This window comes from Anomaloglossus baeobatrachus, chromosome 7 (genome assembly GCF_048569485.1).
Source record: "Anomaloglossus baeobatrachus isolate aAnoBae1 chromosome 7, aAnoBae1.hap1, whole genome shotgun sequence".
Taxonomy (NCBI): domain Eukaryota; kingdom Metazoa; phylum Chordata; class Amphibia; order Anura; family Aromobatidae; genus Anomaloglossus; species Anomaloglossus baeobatrachus.
This window is the reverse complement of record NC_134359.1, coordinates 226,729,564-226,753,799: the sequence shown is the minus strand read 5'-3', so window position 1 is coordinate 226,753,799 and position 24,236 is coordinate 226,729,564. Positions and strand designations below refer to the sequence as shown.

The 24,236-nt window shown below is 44.5% G+C and overlaps 1 protein-coding gene across 1 annotated transcript in view; it reads right to left on the bottom strand.

Moving 5' to 3' along the window:
• Positions 1–4,831: 4,831 nt before the first annotated feature.
• The window catches only part of SNN (stannin), a 42,837-nt gene continuing 23,432 nt past the window's right edge, over positions 4,832–24,236 (bottom strand). Inside the window, exon 2 of the mRNA XM_075317928.1 lies at positions 4,832–8,234. Within this exon, the coding sequence (XP_075174043.1) occupies positions 7,911–8,174 (264 nt within the window). The 5' untranslated portion in view covers positions 8,175–8,234 and the 3' untranslated portion in view covers positions 4,832–7,910. The remainder of the gene's footprint in view (positions 8,235–24,236) is intronic.

The window sequence follows — 24,236 nt, the reverse complement described above, 5'->3', positions numbered from 1 at the left end:
TGCAATTGTATGTATGATTTGAGCTAGGAAAAAAAGAGAAGTGAGCTCCCTTTTAAGGCCAGAGTCACACTTGCGAGTATCTCGCATCGCATCATCCGGCATGGCTGCACACTCTCCGGACAGGAGTGGGTCGGCTGCATGTATTTCTACACAGCTGAGACGCTCCTGTCCAGAGAGTGTGCAGCCGTGCCGGATGATGCGATGCAAGACTTGTATTAGTCTCTCACAAGTGTGACTCCGGCCTAACGTCTATGTAATCTGCATAAGGAGATGGTGGCTTCTTCAGATCCATCACAACATAGACAACTGTGTGTCATGATACCCCATAATTGCAATCTGTACAGACTGAGGCCATAGATTGTGACCCTGTTAGAGGGATTTATGCATTGTATTTATTAACTTGCTTAAATTTTGGACCACAAGGGGTATACTATTTACACCTGTAATGTTACAACTTTCTAAACTGTATAAGTTAAATCAAATTTTTTATTTGATATTCTCTAGAATCATAACTTTCTGCACATTATGCAAGGTAAAGAATTGTATTTTTCTTTTAAAGAGATTGTCCACTACTTTTCCATTGATGGCTTAGTTACAGGATAGGCCATCAATGTCAGATTGGCTGGGGTCCGACACCTCGCGCCCCCATTGATCTGCTATTCTCGGTGCCGCCGGCAGCAGCAGGCATCAGGAAATGCTCAGTTCTGGAGCTGCCTCGTCGTCTGATAGTAGCTACAGCTGGCTACTGAACATCTGCTTGCCTCCTGTTCAGATCAATATCCTATAGATAAGACATCAATGTAAAAGTAGGGGACAACCTCTTTAAATTCTAAAGGGTACTCACGTACCGATCTTATACTGACTTTGTGGAAGAAAATGAAAAAAGGAAAAATAAAAATCATATATGAATAACCAAAGCATAATTACCACCACCTGCAAATATTTCACAGTATTTTATTCCCTTTTTATTCCCTATTCCCTTTTCGTCTGGAACGGAGACCATTGCGGTGGAGTACGTTACTTATGGTATTGACTGAAACCAATGTCCCCACTGCCATGAGATCTTCCCGGAGCTCCTTCCTTGTTGTCCTTGGGTTAGCCTCGACTCTTCGGACAAGCCTGGCCTCGGCACGGGTGGAAACTTTCAAAGGCTGTCCAGGCCGTGGAAGGCTAACAGTAGTTCCATAAGCCTTCCACTTCCGGATGATGCTCCCAACAGTGGAGACAGGTAGGCCCAACTCCTTGGAAAGGGTTTTGTATCCCTTGCCAGCCTTGTGACCCTCCACGATCTTGTCTTTTATGGCCTTGGAATGCCTCTTTGTCTTTCCCATGTTGACCAAGTAAGAGTGCTGTTCACAAGTTTGGGGAGGGTCTTAATTAGTCAGAAAAGGCTGGAAAAAGAGATAATTAATCCAAACATGTGAAGCTCATTGTTCTTTGTGCCTGAAATACTTCTTAATACTTTAGGGGAACCAAACAGAATTCTGGTGGTTTGAGGGGTTGAATAATAAATGACCCTCTGAATAAACTTTTCACAATTTAAAAAAGAAATAATATTCTTTTTTGCTGCAGTGCATTTCACACTTCCAGGCTGATCTACAGTCCAAATGTCACAATGCCAAGTTAATTCCGAATGTGTAAACCTGCTAAATCTGCAGGGGGTTGAATACTACTTGTAGGCACTGTATATATTAATCTACTCAGCTCCAACACCTCTATATCATGCTGCTTGCAGATAGGACTGCTTTTTCTTGGGGATATGTTCCTTTTAAGATCTATTGGCAGATAGATGTCCCTGAGAATCTGCCTCCAGAGCTTATTTTTAAATGAAAAGGTGTGTTACCAGTGTGAGACATGTAATGACTGACCGTTTGGTCTCCTGATCTCACTGTAGAGCTGTATGTGAAACTTAATAGGTCAGCCAATGGGAGCATGGAATGACAAACTCTGCCGACACGTTTTAGTCCGTCGTTAGACTGACAACAGGATATAACTGGTTAACAGCACAGGCGGGTCTCTGATCCAGCCACAGTTGTCTGTAGAAACCCCATTTACATCTAGTAGCATTAGACAAGAGTGAAGATGCCCAATTCCACAGAATTTTAGATGAGTGCTAAGCATTCTGTAGGCATTTATAGCGGCATACACTTATCCTGTGTGACGTCCCTTCAGCTGTATGGTTTAGTTCTTGTTTATGTGACTATTTTACATGCAGTAGGAGGTGGAGAAGAGCACAGATTTATGAAGAAATGGACCAGTCTTATGTTCTTTATGTAAGTTTATTGTTATGGCTTCTTTGCACAGTCTTCATATGGCACAATTATATTCAGATCTAAGAACTAGTGAGAGTAAGGCTATGTGCGCACTAGAGATGAAGATTTTCTCGAGAAACTTCTGGGAGTGAAGATTTGCTGAACTCCGGAAAAAATCTGCGGCAAAACCGCATGCGGATTTGCCGCGGAATTGCCGCGATTTTCCCGCGGGTGGTTCCCTGCGGATTTTTGCAGGCTGTACTGCAGAAATCCGCGGGATACCTGCGGATTTAATGGACATGTTCATTTTCTCAAGAAAGTTTCTCGAGAAATTTCCGCACCGAAACTTTCTTGAGAAAAATCTGCACCAGTGCGCACAGCTTTTTTTTTTTTCTCATAGAATTTCATGGGAAATGTCTGCACAAAGATTGCAGACATTTCTCAAGAAATTTCCGCGGCAAATCCGCGGGTATTTTGCTCTAGTGCGCACATAGCCTTAGATGCGTTCTACATGTCACATCAAAGTAAAGCCCAATTTTATCAGAGGATGCCATAATCAATAATTATCAGTAATTATCAACTGGGCTGGATTTTTCAGAAATTTCCTTAAATTTTTTTTTCACTTTTTCATGGTTTAATAGTGTCATTTTGTACAAGATCTCAATACGGTTGTGAAAAAACACTGAAAAATGGATTGTGGAGAAAAAAAAACCATTGGTCATAGAAAGCAATTTACATTTGCGCCATTTCTCTCGTGGTGTAGATCTGTTGTGGAATAACGTTCATTTAATACATTAGTCCTAATAGAATGTGCTAAATGTATTACCAGACGTGTTACTAAAAATGCTGCATGATCTGGGCTGTGCCTGCGCCACAAAGTTGTAAACTTGATCGAAAATCTATTAAGCCATAACCCTCATACTTTTTATTTTTCTCCATGCGTGAGGGGAAAAAATGGTGATAACTCAGAAAACACACTAAGAAAAATTGGTCATTTTTCTTGTACATGGAAAAAAAATCAGATGTCTGAATATGGTCTTACTAGTGTCTTGGCCTATTAGGAGAGGGGATAACATATGAATCACTGCATGTTCGACTGTGAAGAACCCCAAAAATCCTGACAAAGGCGTTCTGCACAGCACCAAGTAGAGCCGAGGTCAGGCATTTGAACCTCCACTCCATTCATTGTCTATGAAAGGCATTTTCAATCTTGGGAAAAATCTATTTAATATCCGGTTTCCAATTAACAGATCCCATTACCTTTAGAAAAAAACCCTAAATTAAGAAATCATCATTACAAAAAAAAAACAAACCCAAACTGTGTGGTTCAACATCACAGAAGTGGATAATCACATTGATTTGGAATAAGGCAGCTCCGCATAAGAGGTTTATTCTACTAGTCCAAGACACTAGTAACAATGAAGATGTGAGAGGGTCCACACCCATCACCAGTCACAAGACATCACCGATCACGGGGTCATCAGGCCCTGGGGAGCTTTAAACACAATTTATCACTGAGGAAACTAGTCTATATTTTACATTTAAAACAGGAAGATTTTCATTCATCGTGTTCTATAAAAGGGGAACTGAAGCTGACGGTTACAGGTGGATCATTTTTCACAGAACCAGTACCACATTTGCCCCCGATATTGCAGCTCACATTTTGCTTAGCAAGTTGTTACTCAATACAAACCGTGCAATGTCTTTATCCATATTTAGGCTATGTGCCCACGATCCAGATATGCTGCAAACTGGATGCAGGGGCCGCGAATGCACTCTGCAGGAGACTGGAGCAGCCTGTGCACAAGATAAGGGTTCAGTCAGCTGCCGGGCCGCAAATGCACTCTGCAGTAGACTGCCGCTGTCCATGCCCATGATCAGAGTTTTGGCCTCTGCGGACTTTCTCTCTGTTCTCCCTGCAGAGAACACTCGCAGCTCCGCTGCAATAAATTGACATGCTGAAACTCGGGAAGCCACACTGCAAGTCAGTTTACGTTGTGGGAAAACCAAGCACAGTGGGCAGATTTCTATAAATCAGATCCACGGTGCTTGTACTGTACAACGCAGCGTTTTGGACGCAGTGAAAACACGATGCATCCAAAACGCTGTGAACCCTGATCGTGGGCCATCAATGTCTGTTCAGCCAGGGTCCAACACCCATGCCGATCATTGTCAGTGGCATCAGCAGGCTCAGTTTTAGACTTGCTGATAGTGGCCACAGCCAAGTACTGCTCATCCACCTCCCATTCAAATCAATAGAAGGCGGATGTGCAGTACCCGGCCGCGGCCATTATTAGAAGACTGAGTAGCTCCAGAACTGAGCATTTCCGGCCACTTGCTCCCGCCAATGGCACCGATTTTAGCTGACCGGCGGGGGTGCAGGGTGGCGGACCCTGGATGATCAGACATTGATGACCTATCCTAACAATAGGCCATCAATGTAAAAGTAGTAGACAACCTCTAAGACTAGACACTCATCTCACTTTACACCAGTCTGGTGATTGGCTTACATCTAGCTCAATTTTGCTCCAAACGTTGCCATATATTGGCGTATGTTAAGCCCTCCCCCTTTTTATGAAAAAAAATTCCCCTGATGAGTCTAATGCAAAAAAATTGTCTAAAAAAACATTAAATGTGGCTGAGAGCATCTACTAGTTACACATTGTGATGAATGAACCTGACAGTCTCTCCATGCTGTTTAATGGGCAATATTATTTATTATAGCACCATTTATTCCATGGTGCTTGACATGTGAAAAAGGGGCATACATAGACATGTACAATCATGAACAATTCAGGGCACAGACTGGTACAGCATAGAGGACCCTGCCCGCGAGAGCTCACAGTCTACAGGAGGAGAGAAGACCCTGCCCGCGCGGGCTCACACTCTACAGGAGGAGAGAAGACCCTGCCTGCGAGGGCTCACACTCTACAGGAGGAGAGAAGACCCTGCCTGCGAGGGCTCACACTCTACAGGAGGAGAGAAGACCCTGCCTGCGAGGGCTCACACTCTACAGGAGGAGAGAAGACCCTGCCTGCGAGGGCTCACACTCTACAGGAGGAGAGAGGACCCTGCCTGCGAGGGCTCTCACTCTACAGGAGGAGAGAAGACCCTGCCTGCGAGGGCTCACAGTCTACAGGGGATGGGTGAGGATAAGTAGATGGACCATGTGCTAGATTCTTACCATAGTATACAGCATTGCAACTCAGCCCTGTGGCAACACTCTGGCCCAGATTCATCAGAGTACTTACACCAGAAAACCGGCATAAAACACTAAGTCACAAAATATTTTGCGCTATGCAAAGTTGCACCAAAATTTTGCAACTTTTGGCATTTCCATGCAAATGTCAGGTGGTTTGCCAACTCCTAAGGCCTGGAGCAACATTTCTGGCAAGGCGCACTCCACTGATGAGATCCGCCAAACTCATTAAGTGGTGCGCATTTTATTCCTGTGTACCCCTCATTAATGAAGACTGGGATACATGACGGGGGCCCTCGTTTCTGGGTTGCAGTGTCACACCTCAACATTTTTCACTTTAATTTAAGTTTTACATTTCATGTAAAGGAAATGCGTACATCAAAATTACAAGTAAAAGAAACCAGATATAGTTGTGAAAAATAGCTAAAAACAGTCATTAGATAAAAATGTCCAAACCTGAATTCATCCAGTGTTAATGGAGTGTAAAAAAGTCTGCATTATAATCACTGAAGAAAGTCAAACATTGTAGAGATCGCAACCGATTGCCTAAAGGTGGATGTTGGGGGTGGACAGACGCAATTTCTATCTGTCCACCTTCAATTACTGAGTTGTCTTGCATGCTCCACTACAATGTGTGTGAAAGCCTCTAAGTTCATCCAATAACTGAAAGGGGCTATCCTATGCCAACGGCTGCCTGTAAAGTCTTTAAAGGAAACCTGTCATCAGATTTGGCGACTATAAGCTGCGGCCAACAACCATCATTCCAGAATACTGTCTATAAGAGCCCGGGACACTGTGTAGAACGTAAATAACACTTTTATAATGCTCACCTAGGGGGCAGTTTGGTTTGATGGGTGTTGCTGCTCTCCGGTCCAACGCCTCCTCTCTCTTCGGCGTCCTTCTTCTGAGGCCCGTGTGCATGATGTGTCTACGTCATCCACACTGACCGGCATTCAGGTCCTGCGCAAGCGCACTTTTGCCTGCGCTTCTCAGTACAGATCAGAGTATTGTAGTGAGCATGCGTGTGCGGTCTAACTTTTCCTCGCACCTGGGCATTACAGTACTTTGATCTGCCCTTAGTAGGGCAGATAAAATTGCCCCTGTGCAGGACTGCAATGCCAGCCTGGGGACTGGATAAGAGGATGACTGAGATCGCAGCAGGGAGGAGGTGCCACACTGGAGAGCAGCAACACCCATCGGACCGGACCATCCCCCAAGTTAGTATTATAAAAGTGTTTTTACATTATACAGCGCGGCCTTGGCTCTTATATACAGTATTCTGGAATGCTGTATATAAGGGATCAGTTGTGGTGGCCGCAGCTTATAGCCGCCAAATCTGGTGACAGGTTCCCTTTAAGGTGTATGGACATCTAAGGAAAAGAAAAAGAAGCTTGCAACAAGCCAATACCGTATCAGGCAGCTCCTTATGATTATCCAGAAATATGAAGGCAGCCATAGACTGCTGTGTAGCATAAACGTATATAAAAAAGGCAACATCTCCCTTAGTGCATCAGCCATTCATTCCCAGTACAGAAGACATTTACGTTTGCCATGGGCTTGTGACATGTGACTGGATTGTCTGTAGTGGATGGGTACGAACCTACCTAGCAATAAATGGAGTCTATCAAGATGGTCGTCTGGTACCAAAAGAACCAAATTCACTCCAACTTTAGACCATTATCTCCATTAGGGAAAAGGTGACATGCAGAATACAGCGCGGCATCCGCCACCACGCTTCTCTCTGCGCTACATACTAACAAATGACTGTTCTAGGTAAAAACACTGTACATTATTCATCAGTACAATAATTTATGACAATGAAGACAAACATACAAATGTAGGAATCGCCATGAAAATCCAAAATGCTCGTTTCATCATTATAAAAAATAAAATCTCTAAATGCTCTTCTGCCGCGTCCTCTCCTGGAGCCTCCCGGCACACTTCTCGTAAGGCGTTTTTCCCGATCTCAGGCTCCTTTTGGAGGTCTACCGGAACTGGCAGGGTCACTGCAGTTATAAAGCTTAAAGCTAATTCAACAAAGCCAACACACCATGGTGTACCCCTTTTTTCCTTCCTAAAGGATATGGGTTTGTAGTGTATAGAACCTTAAGAAAAGCCCCTGTAAGGATTCATCAGTGGGTTAGACATGGTTAATGGAAAATAATAAAATAGTCACTAATACATTAAATCAGTTGGATGCGTTAAAAACGTAGGTTATGTACAATGGGCGGGGGACGTTCACATTCCAGGGGGGTTTGTCCATAGAAGCAGGATGAAGCACATTCAAGTAACACGGGGTCTGAAAATCGAGGATTGTAGGAACATACTGCGCGCATGCAGTATCAGCTAGAGACCGGCTGCTACGGAGGAAATACACCATCCGAACAGTACACTAGTCATTATATTCACAGTATTAGTTCTGCTTTCTTCACACATGTGGGCTGGAGGGATATGGTGCCTTAGCTATGTGTCTCTGTGCCATTAGGTGTCAGCTTGGCTTTCTTCTCCACCCGAGGCCCTTTAGCAGAATACTGAACCAAGAGAAAAGGCTCTTTGGTCTCCCCTTCTCCAACAATGCTTTCCTCATCCTCGGACTGGCTGAGCTTTTGCAAACGAAGATAACACCAGCAACCCAGAATTAAGGCACCAAGAGCGGCTATGGCGATGAGGATCACAATGACTGTAACCACGCCAGTGGTGGGATTATGGTCCATTATAGACATGGCTGGGGTTAGGTGGAGCAGTGCAAGTCTTCAGCCTTCAATCCAATGAGCTGGTAAACACTGCGGAGATCAAAAGAATAAATTAATGATGGTGCAGAGATGGGGTGTCACACACAATGAGGCTGTATCAAGGATATATCATATATATATTTAAAAAAAAGGGTAGAGGGGCCGGGCACCACAGCTGCAAACACTTATCTTATGTTACTCACAGACCAAAGTTGGTAACCGACGGAAGATTTCCTGCAGTCCAAGGTGGTGCTCAGTCAGCACAAGAGACGGTTATAAATGTTCCCATGAAAATATGAAGACGGCACTCAGGGTGGAAATGTGCGGCTTTATTCTCTGTAAAAATACAGGTTACAGCATGTGGGGAGAGGTGTGTGCGGGTACGCCGGACGGCCGTTTCGCGCTTCAGCAGAGCGCTTCTACGGGTCCTCAACAGGACCCGTAGAAGCGCTCTTCCAAAGCACGAAACAACCGTCGTCCAGCGTGCCCCGTAGAACCGCTCTGCTGAAGCACGAAACTGACGTCGTCCGGCGTGCCCGCACACCTAACTCTCCCTGCAAGATGTAACCTGTACTTTTATAGAGAATAAAGCCGCAGATTTCCACAGTGTGTGCTGTCTTTATCGTCTCCTGGGATCATTTATATTTATGCTTCATACTTATTTTTAGAAAACAGACTCATGGCTTCACTTTAACCTCCCTCCTTGGAACATTGCAGTCAAACAAGAAACCCCCTTCCCGAATAACACAGGTACAAGTAGATAATAGGTCTCAAAAATAAAAGATTTTCCGTTTAGAACCACCTTCCATGATTCTTGATAACTGTCCCTACAACCCCTTTACCATTCCCAGTGTTCCGTAGCATACCTTTATAAAATAATTTAGATAGATGCCGTTCTGCAAGCAAAAATGTGCAAAGTGGACTTCTTGGTGTCTCCTTCCCACGTTCGGGATCACCTATATGCCTGCCCTTCTACACATGGTTTAAGGAGGTCATCTACATCAAATGCGAACAAGGAGGCGATTGTTGGCAGAGGGCTGTCCGAAGATACTCATCCAACCACACCGCACTAAACCTTTATAAAACCATTGTTAAGGTGTGCTGTGCATGTAGAAAAAGGACAGATGTCGTGTTCACGCCGCGCTGCTGCTGAAGACTTTCCAAGAGAAGATCCAGGACGCACCAGTGGACATAAGTGTTTTTTATGCAATGCATTTCAAAGCTATTACATGCGTGTTCTTGAGGACAAGAACATGAAGAGCTTCTAATGGCTTGGAAAGTCTTCAGCAGCAGCACGGAGAGAACACGTCTGTCCTGTGTACGCCTATCTGCAGCAGCTGCTCCATTAGTAAGCATGTCTTCTTGTGTGTCACACAACTTGAGGTAAGCGTACCCTTCTCTTTCACTCTGTTTTTACCAGATAAGACCCTATTTTGCGCCTTGGCTTTTAGTGTTCATTTTCTGTATTGCTCTTTTGTCTTTTTATAGTCCCATAAAATGAATGATTTTTATATTAAATGATGGTAATGGCAGAACCCACAATGATGACAATGATGACCATCAAAGGGTGCAGTGACCAGTTTCTAAGGTTTCCATAGAACTCAGGCAGTGTCCTTTTAAAACAAGATATCCACTATACCAGCTAGTTATCAGACACTTAAATTCAGTTGCCCCCCCACATCATATTAATGCACGCTCAATTTGGAGAAGCATGCATGTGTGCTCTCAGTAGCTTGGAAGTTACTGTCAAACACATGATGACAGCGTATCTGCTGTGACAAAGGATCATGGATGCTGAAACTGAAAATTGCCGATCCTTCTTCCACCAGAGGCAAATCAGGACGGCTCAATACAAGAAAACAAAACACAGACGTGGCTCTAAAGTACGTGCCTACAATCAGGACTGACTGCGTCCCTGACGCAGCGGGTACTGACCTACGGGACCACGAGTCTTCTCCACAGGAGAATGCAACTGCTCGTGCCCACGATCAGGGTTCGGTGATGCGATCTTTCGCTTGTGTTCTCTCTATGGAGGATGCATGCAAATCCGCACCAAACAATTGACATGCTGCGGTCTGGAAACACGCACCGCAGATCAGTGCTTGCTGCAGAAAAAACAAGCACAGTGGGCACGGGATTTCTAGAAATCCATCCACTGTGCTTGTACTGTACAATGCAGCGAAGACACGCTACATCCAAAACGCTAACACTGATCGTGGAAACACACCCTAACTAACATTTTTAGGTTTTGGCCAACTAAGTTATGTTGATGGAGGAATCAGAATCCTAAAGAGAAATCCATACAGATAACAGTGAAACCTCAAAGCCATTACTCTGCAGAGTGTTCACGAAAAGACCAGCCCTGACCATATGTCCGATCCTGCCCAGTCCATCCATGGACTACATGTACATTTCAAAGACTAAAAAAGACCTCAGCCACAAACCTCTGCAGCACGTGGGATTCCTCTCATCGCTTTGTGTCCTCTGGCCCAATTTTCCGCAATACAATTCAGAGCCGTGATGGAACAACAAAACTAAGCAGAAGAGTCAGAGGTCAGTGTACTCACTGTCTGCGAGACACTAGCACTGCACTCCTCACAGCCATGGAGGGGACGCTTCAGTCCTGATACTTGGCAGACAGATCCAGACTTACAGTTATTGCTTCATTGCCAAGTGCTGATGCTGCGGCTTAATGAGAAGACAAATGTCTGGTTTCTTGTCTTTTTAGAACTCATGATAAAGCCTGTTCTCTCCAGCTGCGGTGACCCCAAATGTACCATGTGGACCCTCCCTAATATAATAAATAGGACGGAGGATTTGATGAGGAAGAGTCCCATACAGAGGCAAATCTGAACGTCAGGATGGTCCGGTGCTGGTGGAAAAGTGATGTGATTTTTTTTTTTATTCCGAATACTCGGACACTGTATTGTGCACTATATGTTGGGGTCGGTATTAGTTCAATAATTTCTAAGTGTTTCTAAAGGTGTTACGGTGTTATTCATGGCTTCCACGTTGCCATGCAGTGTTTACGGTATACATGAAGGATAATATTGCAGTATACATGCTCCCATTGTAATTTACTGATGATTCAGGATCCATGTGATACAGATCCCGGAGGTACTTCTGTGTGCACCGGCCCGGATGCAGGCTGCCGTATGGCTCCGGATCAGGGGCTGAATGTTGTCTTAATATTGATATAGAATTATTCCATAGATATAAAAGGTTGACTCCTTTTCAAATGTTGATATAGACTTTACACACGCCAGCACTAGACGCCTGTAGGAGGATGCAGAAATTATCTATTAAAACACCACTCAGGTGGTTTTTTCCAGCACTGGAGTGGTGCTTTTAATCTAAGTCCCCTACCCCAGGTCTTATACTCAGCCTCCGGTGTTTTCATTTTTTTTTCAGTGACACTCCAGTCTTACGGTTCCATCTTGTGCCTGTAAATTCTGACGGTCCATAAGTCAAACATTACAAGTGCTCAATGCAAGTCTATGAGAGCCAAAATGAGGCTAGAATGAGGCTCTCATAGACTTACACTGAAGAGTGATTTCTACGCGCTCCGTGAAACACTGGAGCTGCTGGCAAGTCACAAATTGCCGAGACCACCCGCAGCGGTGGTGGCAGAAGATGAAGACACCGGAACGCAAGTATGAGACAGGGGTCAGGGGACTTCTATTAGAAGCACCACTCCAGTGCTACCATAACAAAACATGCTGGAGTGGGGCTTTAAAAGTGCACCTGGCTGTTACATTTCAAAGGTTTCTCTCTAACATGTGATTCTTTGATACAACAGATTAGGCCTTGTTTTGACGCCATACATCTATACATTTCTGTACGGAGGTGACTAACACGTGCAGCCTCCATCAAAATCCTGTCGCTGCATGAATAAAAAAGAAAACCTCACAGCTCCTCAGAATCCGGGAAGTAACTCATTATATACATGGAAACCACAGCTTCAGATCACCGCAGAGTAAATATTCTACACCAACGATTTTTACTCTCGCTCTTTATTGCAGAAAAAAAAATCAATGCATCCAGTAATGAAGGATAATTCACCATAAGGCTTAAAAAAGCACAGTATTTACACACCATACATATAAGTTAGACTTTGTGCTGTCTCAGATCTTTACCTTCAGCCAAATCTGCTCCTTATTGTGCCACCCTTTAAATTGAGCATCATGTGTACAGCACATGGGCTTCTTTCATCATGTTTCGGATGATGTGCCGTGCAGATGATGACATGGAGATGACGCCCACTGGATGGACGGCCGATGAAGCAGCCGGCAGGTACAGGGCAAGTGTCCTGTTTAAATTAATGAGTGCACAATACATGTAGAGTACCAATATGGCTGTATCAACATAGTCTTCTCCACAGCCATCAGATTGGCAGGAAGACGGCACCACTGGGGTATAATAGTGTCCCCCAAACCGGTGGCTCTCCAGCTGTGGCAAAATTACTACTCCTTGTATGTTTGTGTTTGCTTTACTCTAAACAGACCTGAAGAAGGTTTAGGACTAAATAAAAAGGTTAATTTTGCCCTCGGAGACTACACAATTCAAGTCCATGGCCCATGCATCATATTGTATCTCAGTATCAAACAACGCAACACAAAAGACATAACCCAAAGACAAGACTAGTGGGGTTTCTGGAGATGGGGTGACGGACACTCATCTAATTTGTACGGTGTGCCATTTATAACACTGGTGTCTTCTTATCGCTCAGGTATTAGGCTTTGGGTGTGACTGCTTTGCACCGCATATAGCTTTTATGTAGACGATGTAGTGGTTGTAGGCCAATAAGTCATGTTGTCCAGTCTTCCTCCTAGCCTGACCTACATCCCGGGTACATCATCACAAGCCACCCCCAGTGGCTTCAGGTGCATGCTACTGAAGGAAGCCCTGATGCCCACACATCCATCTCCGCATGCGCCGAATAATGCCATGTGGCTTAGGATGATGTACATACCAAGTCCACAAGACATCAAACAAGGGGTGAGGGCTAACCAGACTGTTCAGGAGGGCTGATGCCCCTGTGGCGTCTTACAGCGGTAAAAAAACAACCATATGTATTCTTATTTGGAGAAAGAAGGTCATCACTGTGAACCTATGGCTGTCTTACATAGGTTGGTGATTTGGAGGCCAGAATCGTTTTGACAAATTCAACAAAATGATCAGCTGAATTTTAGGAACCTCCGGGAATTATTGAAAAAGAAATTCCACTGAAAGCCGAGCCGCCATGTACGGGTTGTCTTTTTCAGGAGGTGCACCAGTCTAAATCCCGCTCTTTTACTGTAGTTTCTAGGATATTTTATCTGTCAGAATACAGCACGTTGTGATCCAGTTTCTTCAATGTCACATACACGGAGTGGCCTGTCTACACTGTGTGGCTCAAGTCCAAAACACCAATGTTTAATCAGTGGAAAATTCCATTGTAAGCTGGATGACGGGACTCTCGGCTGCTCACTTCCCTCACCAGTGACAAACACATCCGCCGTCTTCATGCTGCAAAACTGAAGCTCCACCGGCAATTACACAAACCCTAGGGACGCTATAGATGTGCTCAGACTGAAAGCAATATGACGGCCTGCCACATACCTGCTACAGTCTACTATCGAGAACAAAGGAGCGAAAATTATAGGACGGGAGGTTGTCAAAGGGAACCTACCACCAAATTTGGCCCCTATAAGCTGTGGCCACCTCCAGTTGCCTCATATATACAGCGTTCTAGAATACTGTATATAAGAACCCAGGTCACTATCTAATATAAAAAACCCACATACTCAGCTGGGGGGTCCGGTCCGATGGGTGTTGCTGTTCTGGTGCCTCCTCTCTATTGCGTTTGCCGTCCTCCTTCTACCCAGCCCAATGTGAATGACATCATCCACACAGGCCGCCACTGTACTCCTGCGCAGGCGCACTTTGATCTGCCCTGCTGAGAGCAGATCAAAGTATTGTAGTGCGCCTGCGTGGCTGGTATTTAACCTTTCCTCACACCTGCGAGTTACAGTACTTTGATCTGCCCTTAGCATGGTAGATCAAAGTGCGCCTACACAAAACATCAATGCCGGCCTGTGTGGATGATGTAGGACACATCATCCATACTTGGCTAGGTAGAAGGCGACCGGCATTCACTGCAGAGAGGCGGCGCCGGACTGGAGAGCAGCAACACCCATCGGACTGGACCGCGCCATAGGTAAGTATAATAAGTTTTTACGTTATACAGTGCAGCCTGGACTCATACAATATTCTAGAATGCAGTATATTAGGGCTCACTGGTCGTGGTTGCAGGTTATAGGGGCCAAATCTGGTGACAAATTCCCTTTAAATAGGAACTGAACTTTCATATTTTATTTTTTAATAAATCAATAATACAAGTTAAGATAAGAAACTTTGTAATATCGTTAGCAAAACATGCCCATTTCTCCACTTATCAGTCACTTCTCTGCTTTATGGATCAATCACTCTCAAAAACACCTCAAGTCTACAAATCAGTCTGCAGTGAGGGATCGATTATTAGTCACTTCTCTCCTGCAACAATAACTTAGAAAAAAAAAAAAGAAAAAACAGCTGAGCCTGGTTAAGGCTATTATGAAAGTCTTGGCACGGAAGAAACCATATCTGCCCTTTATGAGAGAATGTGATTTCTTTTTCCTGAGGAATGAGATGGAGATGTCTCGTGTAGAATTGTAAAATAAAGGAAATCTTTTATCTACAGCATCTGTGGTTTTTAGCGTGGCATTTAAAACCGGCCTTCATGCAAATTTTTATACTTTATGAGACCATAAAATCCAAAAAAAAAAAAAAAGTCCTGTAGCTATTTTGTGGATAAAAAACGATACTTTATTCCAACATATTTTAAAAATGATAAAGCTTTAAGTGTAGTCCGGTATGAAAACTATTCTTCTCCTATGACTTTCCACCGGTGACCCAGTTCTTACTCATGGATGAATTCTTATTCATGAATAAGACCTGGGTCATGGGTGGACATCGTAGGAAAACAATAGCGTTTTCATACTAGTCTACACGAAGCTGTATCATTTTTACGAATATATTGGAATAAAACATATTTTTAATTTGGAAAACGGCTGGAGGGCTTCTCTCCTGCACAGATCAATGACTCAAAAACACCTCAAAGAGGTCTACAAATCTGTCTGCAGTGAAGGATTAAATTACACCTGCTCCTATGAAATTATGGAGATGTGATCAAATCTTTCAATCAAATCTTTATTTTTATATAGCGCTAACATATTCCGCAGCGCTTTACATACATCAGGAACACTGACCCCATTGGGGCTCACAATCTAAAGTCCCTATCAGTATGTCTTTGATGAGTGGGAGGAAACCCACCCATTCAGCAGTTTTCTTAGGATAGGTCATCAATATTAGGCTATGTGCGCACGTTGCGTAAAAACATGCAGTTACGCTGCGCTTTGTAGCGCAGCGTAACTGCATGCGTCCTGCGGCCCCTGCACAGTCTATGGAGATTGTGCAGGGGCCGTGCGCACGTGGCGTCTAAGAGCGCAGCGCTTCGGCTACTGCCGAAGCGCTGCGCAAAAAGAAGTGACATGTCACTTCTTTCCTGCGCTTTGCCGGCAGCTCCTGCTCTGTCTATGGCAGGAGCTGCAGGCAGAGCGCATGGAATCGGCGCTCACTACGGACATTTCTGCAGCGATCTAAAGCGCACATGTGCTCTTCAGATCGCTGCAGAAATATCTGCAGGGCTAGTACGCAACGTGCGCACATAGCCTTACCCACAGTTCTGCTGCTAAAGCTCCACTTATTGAACAGAGCTGCAATGCACAGCTCCATAAGGCTCAAACACAAGTGGCTTACTCTTGTACAATACAAACGCTGAGTGTCATCAATGTTTTCTAGCAGAGATTCTCCAGAGTTTGGTCAGTTTCATCAGTTACTCTCGAATTAAAAAAATAATGAACTGAGGAAGTTTCTCGAGCTTCAGAAAAGTGGACGACGCATGAATGGCATCAGAGCTGTCCGCTTCTTTCACAGACCTATAAACTTGCATTGCCAATTCTGATCCACGGATCAGATCAATATCAGACAAGTCTCCATGCTTTTGTGCAGATCAACTGGACCGAGGGGGTGGGAGGGGGGGGGGGGGGGGGAGTACACTACCCCATAGACTACGATAGGCAGGAGTGATATCCGTGAAAAACAGCACTCGTACAAGAAAAATGGACGTCTGATCAAGCCCGTAAAGGGACTGTCAGTAGGTTTTGCCTATTTAATCTGAGGACAGCATGCTGTAGGGGTTAACATGCAGAATTCAATGATGTGTCACTTATGCCATTTCCGCCTGCAGCATTCACATTCGCAGATCAAAATTCCCTTCCTAACATCACTCTCTAAAATCAATGTGTAACAAAAGCTTTGTTATTAAAAGTTTTTCACATGCAAATTAGGCCTTAACTAGTCAATAGGGCATTGTATCCCCAGACTAGTCGACCCTCTTATCACGACCCTGTGGGTGTGATATGATTTCCTCGAGCTGTGGCAATCTTGCGCACTCGCTCGGCAGTGTCAGTGCGCCTCTCAAGACGGGTGGACATATCCCGGCTTCAGCGAGGCAAACTGCGCATGATTGGAAAATAACCAATGTACTTTCGATCACCCGCAGGGCTCCTCTCTGAAAACGGGACACGTACACCCCACTTGAGAGGTATAGTGATGCTGCTGAAAACAGCCGCGCCGCATGCGCAAGATTTTCAGGAGCTGCAATGACCCCGGCTCATGGAAATCATCTCATCACGCCCAGAGGGGCATGATAACATGGAAAAAAGGCCGACTAGTCTGGAGAAAAAACGCCCCTTCAACTAGTCAAGGCCCTAATTTGCATACAAAAAATGGAGGTAATAAATGCTTTTTTTACACTGGCTTTAGAGAATGATATTATACAGGGCTGGTTAGGAAGGGAAATTTGACATGCAAATGTGAATGCTGCTGACTAGGATGGCTAGGTTCCCTTAAAACAGTGTTTGATTGTCAGGACATTATCATTGCTGTGATTACCGGGCTCTTGCCATGTTGTCCGACTCCACCCCTCTGATTAGCAGCTTACTGTCTATTGACTTTTACATAGAGAGCATGAAGTGGGCAGGGGCAGCTTTTACAGCTCTGCTGCATGGAAAAAATTAACAACTGTGTTACAACTGCTGCACCCAGTAATCTAAGTGATTACTAAGTGGATTCAGGGTCTCTGCCTACATCATGCTGCTCTCAGATGAGATGTTTAAAGCCTGCTGACAGATTCCCTTTCCTATGCAATAGCTGAATCTGGAAGCTATGAACACTTTGAATGGAGCTGTGCATCATAATGTTCAATGTTTTTACATTCAGTTTTTGCCAGAACTCATAACAGCCATTTAATGGGGGAGCCGGGCCCGCTCTGATCTCATATTGATGACCTACCCAGAGGATTAATCAATATATCCTGACTTTATAGTTTCATTGCTATGTAGAAAAGTGGGGGCATTATTCTGACATATGGGATCCCTCAATATTTCCCTATGGGTAAGGACGTTATATCTACAGATCTGACACTGGAGTATTTGTAGTCACTTGGTTATGTGACACTTTTCCAGTGTGTAAATAGAAGAGTTTCCCTTAGGTCGGAGTAATGCAGCATGTTTTTTCGGATCACATGCGACTGCAGTGCCGTGATGTTTTAGAAGGGATTTTGCACCAGTACATAAGGTAAGGCCAGGAATATACAGAAGTGGTGCAAATCGCTCCATGTCTTCACTCCTGGTTTTGATTTACAAGTACTGATTATATACAAGTGTGAAGGGGGTCCAAAGATAGGGGTATATGTTGTACCAATTAGACCAGATCCGGACAGATCAGGAAAGCCTTTTCTATAGCTTGGGTTATAGTGTGTCCACCCATACCCTGTCCACTGCCATTAACTTGAGAACGGCGGCAGCTATAGGCATAGAAGTGGTGTCTAGGTATAGTAAAGTAGCCATGCGCTACGCAATGAAACCACCTATAGCGCCACCTGGTGGAAAACAACAGAGTTAGCTTTTTTATCTCAAAGACGGAACGAGAGAGGAAAAAAAGTGAATTACAAAGTTGCAGGGCATCATCAATTCAATACGAATCTACACCTTGCATACAGAAATGCTATGATATGAAACTCATGACCCCCCAAAACATTGAATGCTGGTCACGCATATGGCGCTCATCTAACTTTGATGCTCAAAGTGGCCACCGTCAGCTGCAATGCACATCTGGACTCTGGACAGCATACTGTATCTTGCGGCACGGTGTGCAATATGGTAGGTGACACGTTTGCACAAGCATCTGTGATACGTCGTCGTATGTCCTGCAATGTTGGTGGAGGGGTCGCATACACCTGCTGTTTGATGTGACCTCACAGAAAGAAGTCCAATGGGGTCAGGTCAGGTGAGTGTGGAGGCCACTCCAGGCAGCCACCATACCCAATGACTTGTAGGAAGGTCTCCATGAGGTATCGCTTCACGTCCGCAGCCTTGTGAGTTTTACACATTCTAATCATAGCATTTCTGTACACAAGGTGTCGATCTGTGTTGAATTGATGATGCCCTACAACTTTGTAATTAACTTTTTTCTCTCTCTCGTTACGTTTTCGAGATATAAAATGCTAACTCCGTTGTTTTCCACCAGGTGGCGCTATAGGTGGTTTCATTGCGTAGCTACTTTACTATATGTAGACACCACTTGTATGCCTATAGCTGCCGCCGTTCTAAAGTTAATGGTGGTGGACAGGATATGGGTGGACACACTGTATACTGCAACAAATGACCCAGCAGGAGTTCGAGCAAACCTCTGCTGTAACCCCTCTATAAACGTCTTTCAGGCAGAGAAGAGATGGTCTCACCAGGGATTACCACCTATTAGAACTAGAGCATTCTAACCTTCAGGTGATACAGTTTTCTCCACTTTCACATGTCTCCGCTTGTTGTGCGTCTGTGCTGCCTCGTCTCGTGTGTCACCTCCTGGGACCATCACCTGCCTTATCTACAACACCGTAAACAACACCTTATTACCAAAAGCTTCTTAACCTAGCAGAGCAAGCTTACAAGACACGTCTACCAAGGTTCCTTAAATCAGATGCACCATGTACGGAGCACAGAACGACTGAACAAGGATGTGCACAAACCATTCCTTATAGCTGCACTCACAATGTAGTACCTAGTCAGGACTGTATTATCCACTGGTGAGAAAACCTTCAGTATAAGTAAACAGCACACAGCTTGATAAGCAACACATAACTGAATTCAGTGTTTTAACCCCCACATCATATTGTCCTCAGCTTATTTACCAAAAACCTCCTGACAGATTCCATTTAAAGAACACGTATCAGCAATTTATTCCCTAATCCCTCCGAATTATATGTGACGTGGTGAAAGTGTATTAAAATACTTACTGATAGTCATGTTCATCAGTTTACAGGACAACTCTGGTTCTCTTTTTGCCAATTATTAATATTACTATAGCGCTATTTATTTCATGGCGCTTTACATGTGAAAAGGGGTATACATAGTATAGACAAGTACAATAATCATAAACAATACAAGGCACAGACAGGTACAGGAGGAGAGAGGACCCTGCCCCGAGGGCTCACAGTCTACAAGGGTGGGTGAGGATACAGTAGGTGAGGGTAGAGATGGTCGTGTGGTGCTATGGAGGACGGAGCAGGTTATAAGCTTGTTGGAAGAGGTGGGTCTTCAGGTTCCTTTTGAAGCTTGTCAAGGTAGGAGAGAGTCTGATATGCTGGGGTAGAGCATTGCAGAGTATGGGGGATGCACAAGTAAAATCTTGGATGCGGTGGTGGGAACAGGAGATGAGAAGGGAGTAAAGGAGATCTTTTGAGGATCGAAGGTAACATGTAGGTAAGTACCGGGAGACTAGGTCACAGATGTAGGGAGGAGACAGGTTGTGGATGGCTTTGCAGGTCATGGTTAGGGTTTTGAACTGGAGTAGTTGGGAATTGGGAAGCCAGTGAAGGGATTGGCAGAGAGGAGAGGTCGGGGAGAAGCGGGGGGACAGGTAAAAGTCGGGCAGCATAGTTTAGAGTAGATTGTAGGGATGCGAGACTGGTCATCTCATAGCTCATCATCTTTGCTGACTAACTGTGTGGGCACATGCTGCTTTTCCAATGTAAGTTTATGAAAACCAAAACAAGGTTCCATAGACTTGCAATGAAAAGAGAACTTCCACTAGATACAAACCCCTATGTGAGAATGAGCCGGATATCTGGTCCCATGGGATAGAAGAGAACAGTAATGGCGCTGGAAAATATTTTAATACACGCACTACATTGCATACCTATTTAGGAGATATTAGCTAAAAAAGGAGTCTGCCCTGGAAATCTGATTTGTAGAAATTATTGTATAAAGCTGTGGAAAAAGAAGCGCAAATAGGGTATTACCCCAATAATATGGGGTGAGGAGGGGGGAGTGAATACTCACCAGATGGAGTTGTGCAAGTCACAACCCCTTTAATCGCATGTAATGTATTGATCCAGGCTGCAGCCACCCGATGGCAGATAACAGAGAAAAATAGAGATAGGTGATAATGCCGCGCCACAGATCACTTCTGGAACCGTAAGATTAACGTATCTTTATTGGCATAGGTCTACGTGTTTCAGGAGCTCCGCTCCCTTCCTCAGGACCGTGAAGAACCAAGAGACATCAAATCACTGATGAGGCATTATCACCTATCTCTATTTTTCTCTGTTGTAGAAATTATTGTCTTTACATTGGGTGCGTACAGTCATAGTGGAGGAAAAGCTGGCTCTTCCAGCAAACCTCCAGTGTGGAGATATTATCAAAGTGTCTGGCACCTAATGAGTTACCTTTTTTTAAGTTTAAGTGTGTTTTCCTTATAGTTTGGGGGCATGTACTACTTCTGCTTTTATAATGATGACCAGTCATGAGCAGGCAACAACACTCAAAGGAAAGAAGAACATGCCCCCACCATAACATTGAGCGGGTTTCTCAGTGTGTAAGATGTATAATGTCAGACAGCCCTGCTCTCCTGGTCTAACCTCCTGCATGATTAGAATATACAGATGACTTAAGGCCCTGTCACACACAGAGATAAATCTGCGGCAGATCTGTGGTTGCAGTGAGATTGTGGACAATCAGTGCCAGGTTTGTGGCTGTGTACAAATGGAACAATATGTCCATGATTTCACTGCAACCACAGATCTGCCAAAGAGTTATCTCTGTGTGTGACGGGGTCTTAACACCTTCCAGATAAGGTCCCTGTGGGGTGAGTAGCAGCACAGCTGACTTTAGCTGTATCACATTACAAACCCATCTATCAGCTTTCCTAGCATAGTCAGCTCTGCTGTACTGCTTCTCCACCCACACGGCCTATCCAGACATGTGTCAATATCACACTTATGTCTGTTTTGCTCAACTTGTAGATCAAAGCAGTGTGTCATTACATCTCATACAGGGGTAGTCAGGTTACTCCTGTGTGAGATGTAATGACAGCCTGCTTTCACTACACAGTGATTACAAGTTGCCTGAATACAGCCTACGTATGTGATTAGCAACAAACTGAGCAATTAAAGAACTGATACAAGGGTTTGTAATGTGACACGGTTAAACTCTGCTGCACCGCCCCTCCCCCACACTGACTCATGCAGGAGGTTAGACCAGGAGACCAGATCTGTATCATTACATCTCACACTGAGAAATCTCTGAGATACAGTGGAATCGTGATCTTTTTCCTTTGTGGCCTGCTTCGATTGGTCACCATCGTACAGGGAGAAGTACACGCCCCCAGTGAAAACGTCTGACACCCACTTGCACTTTACAAAAAAAGTTAACTCGTTATGTGCCAAATACTTTGCCTAATATGTCCGCAACAGAAAAATAAATAAAATGTTGTATTCCACTCTGCGGCCACTTATTACATCCCTTTTAAGTTCAACATGAAAAATATTGTGAAACTGCCGCTTTAATGTAAAATAAGACCTAATGATAAAACGAGACTAAGTCCATTACCATGATAATATGCATGCTGCACTGAAACTATATCAAGCCTCAGAAGAATTTAGTATCTTTACCGTAGGCAATGAACTATAAAGCTGTGGTTGCACGGTGAGACTCTGGCTGCGACACAGGTTGTTTGGTCAAAGATTGTCCTGTGCTACTGCTACATTGCAGAATAATGCAGACAAATGGTGTCACATTGCAAACCGCACGGAACAGCGACAAGTCACGGAAAATACCAACTGGTTTCCAACATGCTAATTTTTACTTGTCACAGTACCCAGGGGATCTCAATGCAACGCCAATAACCAATATTACACTACGGCATAGAGCAATCTTTGGTGGTGTGACCGGTGTCGTAGTCAAAGAAGCCGTGTTCTCCACCTAATCCAGAATATACTAGAATACTGAATATATAGCATGGAAATATACACAAAACTAATGCTTATCAATACTTAAGGATTATTAACTCTCTAAAGTTGAAGGCCATAATTAAAATCAGAAGTGATAGTTTTAGGCCCTGTGCGCACTTACCGGATTTTGCAGCGGATTTTTTGCGGTTTTGCTGCATGTTTCGCTGCAGAAAATGTTCATAACATCTCTGCAGTGAATCAGCAGCAAAACCTATGGGAAAAAAAAATCCTGTGCGCACTAGGCGGAATTTGACAGCTGCATGTTTTGCTGCGGGATTCCCGCAGCAAAAACAATTGCATGTCACTTCTTTTCCGCACATCGCTGCGGCATTTCACTCCATTGACTCCAATGTAATCGTGAAATCCCGCAGGGAATAATGCAGGCAGCAAATTCTGTGCAGTTCACTGCGTTTTCCTGCGTTATTCCCTGCGGTATTTCGCGGTTTACCTCCGGTAATGTACAACACTTGCCTGCGGTTTTGCAGGGAAGTGATGTCATTACAGGAAGAGGAAGCTGAGCAGAGAGTAAACACACACACACACATATCAGACACATACAGACATCACAGACATAGAACACAGACACACACACACACACACACACACACACACACAGACATATAGAACACACATAGAAATCAAACAGAAATATAGAAAACAAAGCACGTGGGCTCCTCTGCATATTTACCGTCCAGCCGAGGTAAGCACACAGCGGCGGCCCGGGTATTCTCAGGCTGGGGAGGGAGAAGGGCAGGGTTAATGTCCCCCGCCTCCCTCCCACCTCCCGCAGACGAGAATATCAGCCGCAGCTGCCCCGGGACTGTCGCATGCATTATGCGGCACTACCGGAGTGTCCCTGACTCTTCTTGTTGCCGTGTAGCAGTGGCAGTCAAGGTAATACAAGGGGTTAATGGTGGCGGATCACCGCCATTAACTCCAGGCTTGATCATGGCAGCATCTATGAGACAGCTGACATGATCAACCCGTAAGTAAAGTGAAAAAAACACACAGAAAAATCCTTTATTTTAAATAAAACACAAACAAGCCTCGTTCACCCTTTTATTAACCCCCCCAACAGACAGCTCCAGCGCAATCCACAGCTCCAGCATAATCCACAGGTCCTGAGCTGCTTACATCCAGCCGCGACTGACACTGTCACAGCGCTGAATGCAGCCCTTGCAGCGAGACAGCAGAGGTAACTCCAGGGCATTTCCCACGGGCCGGTAATGTTGAACTCACTGCCGACCGTGAGAAATGCAGAGTGTGCTCACAGGGACTATCTATCCCTCTGTCTGTCTATCTATTCTTCTGTCTATTTCTCTATCTCAGAATGAAATGACTATTTTTTTTTCTTTTCTTCAATGTGCTTTATTGCATTGAATGCAATAAAGCACATACCAACCCGCACGCGGCAAAACCGCGGTAATACCGCGAACAATGCCGCGGTAAAACCGCATGCGGTTTGCCGCGTTTTTTTTACCGCGGGTGCGGTAATCTTTGAATACCTGCGGAATTTTCTTGAGAAAATTCCATTTTCCAGTGCGCACAAAGCCTTAAAGGGAACCTGTTCGGTCTGTTTTACCACTGAAACCAGTGTTATGGGCTGCATGGGTCTCAATACAACT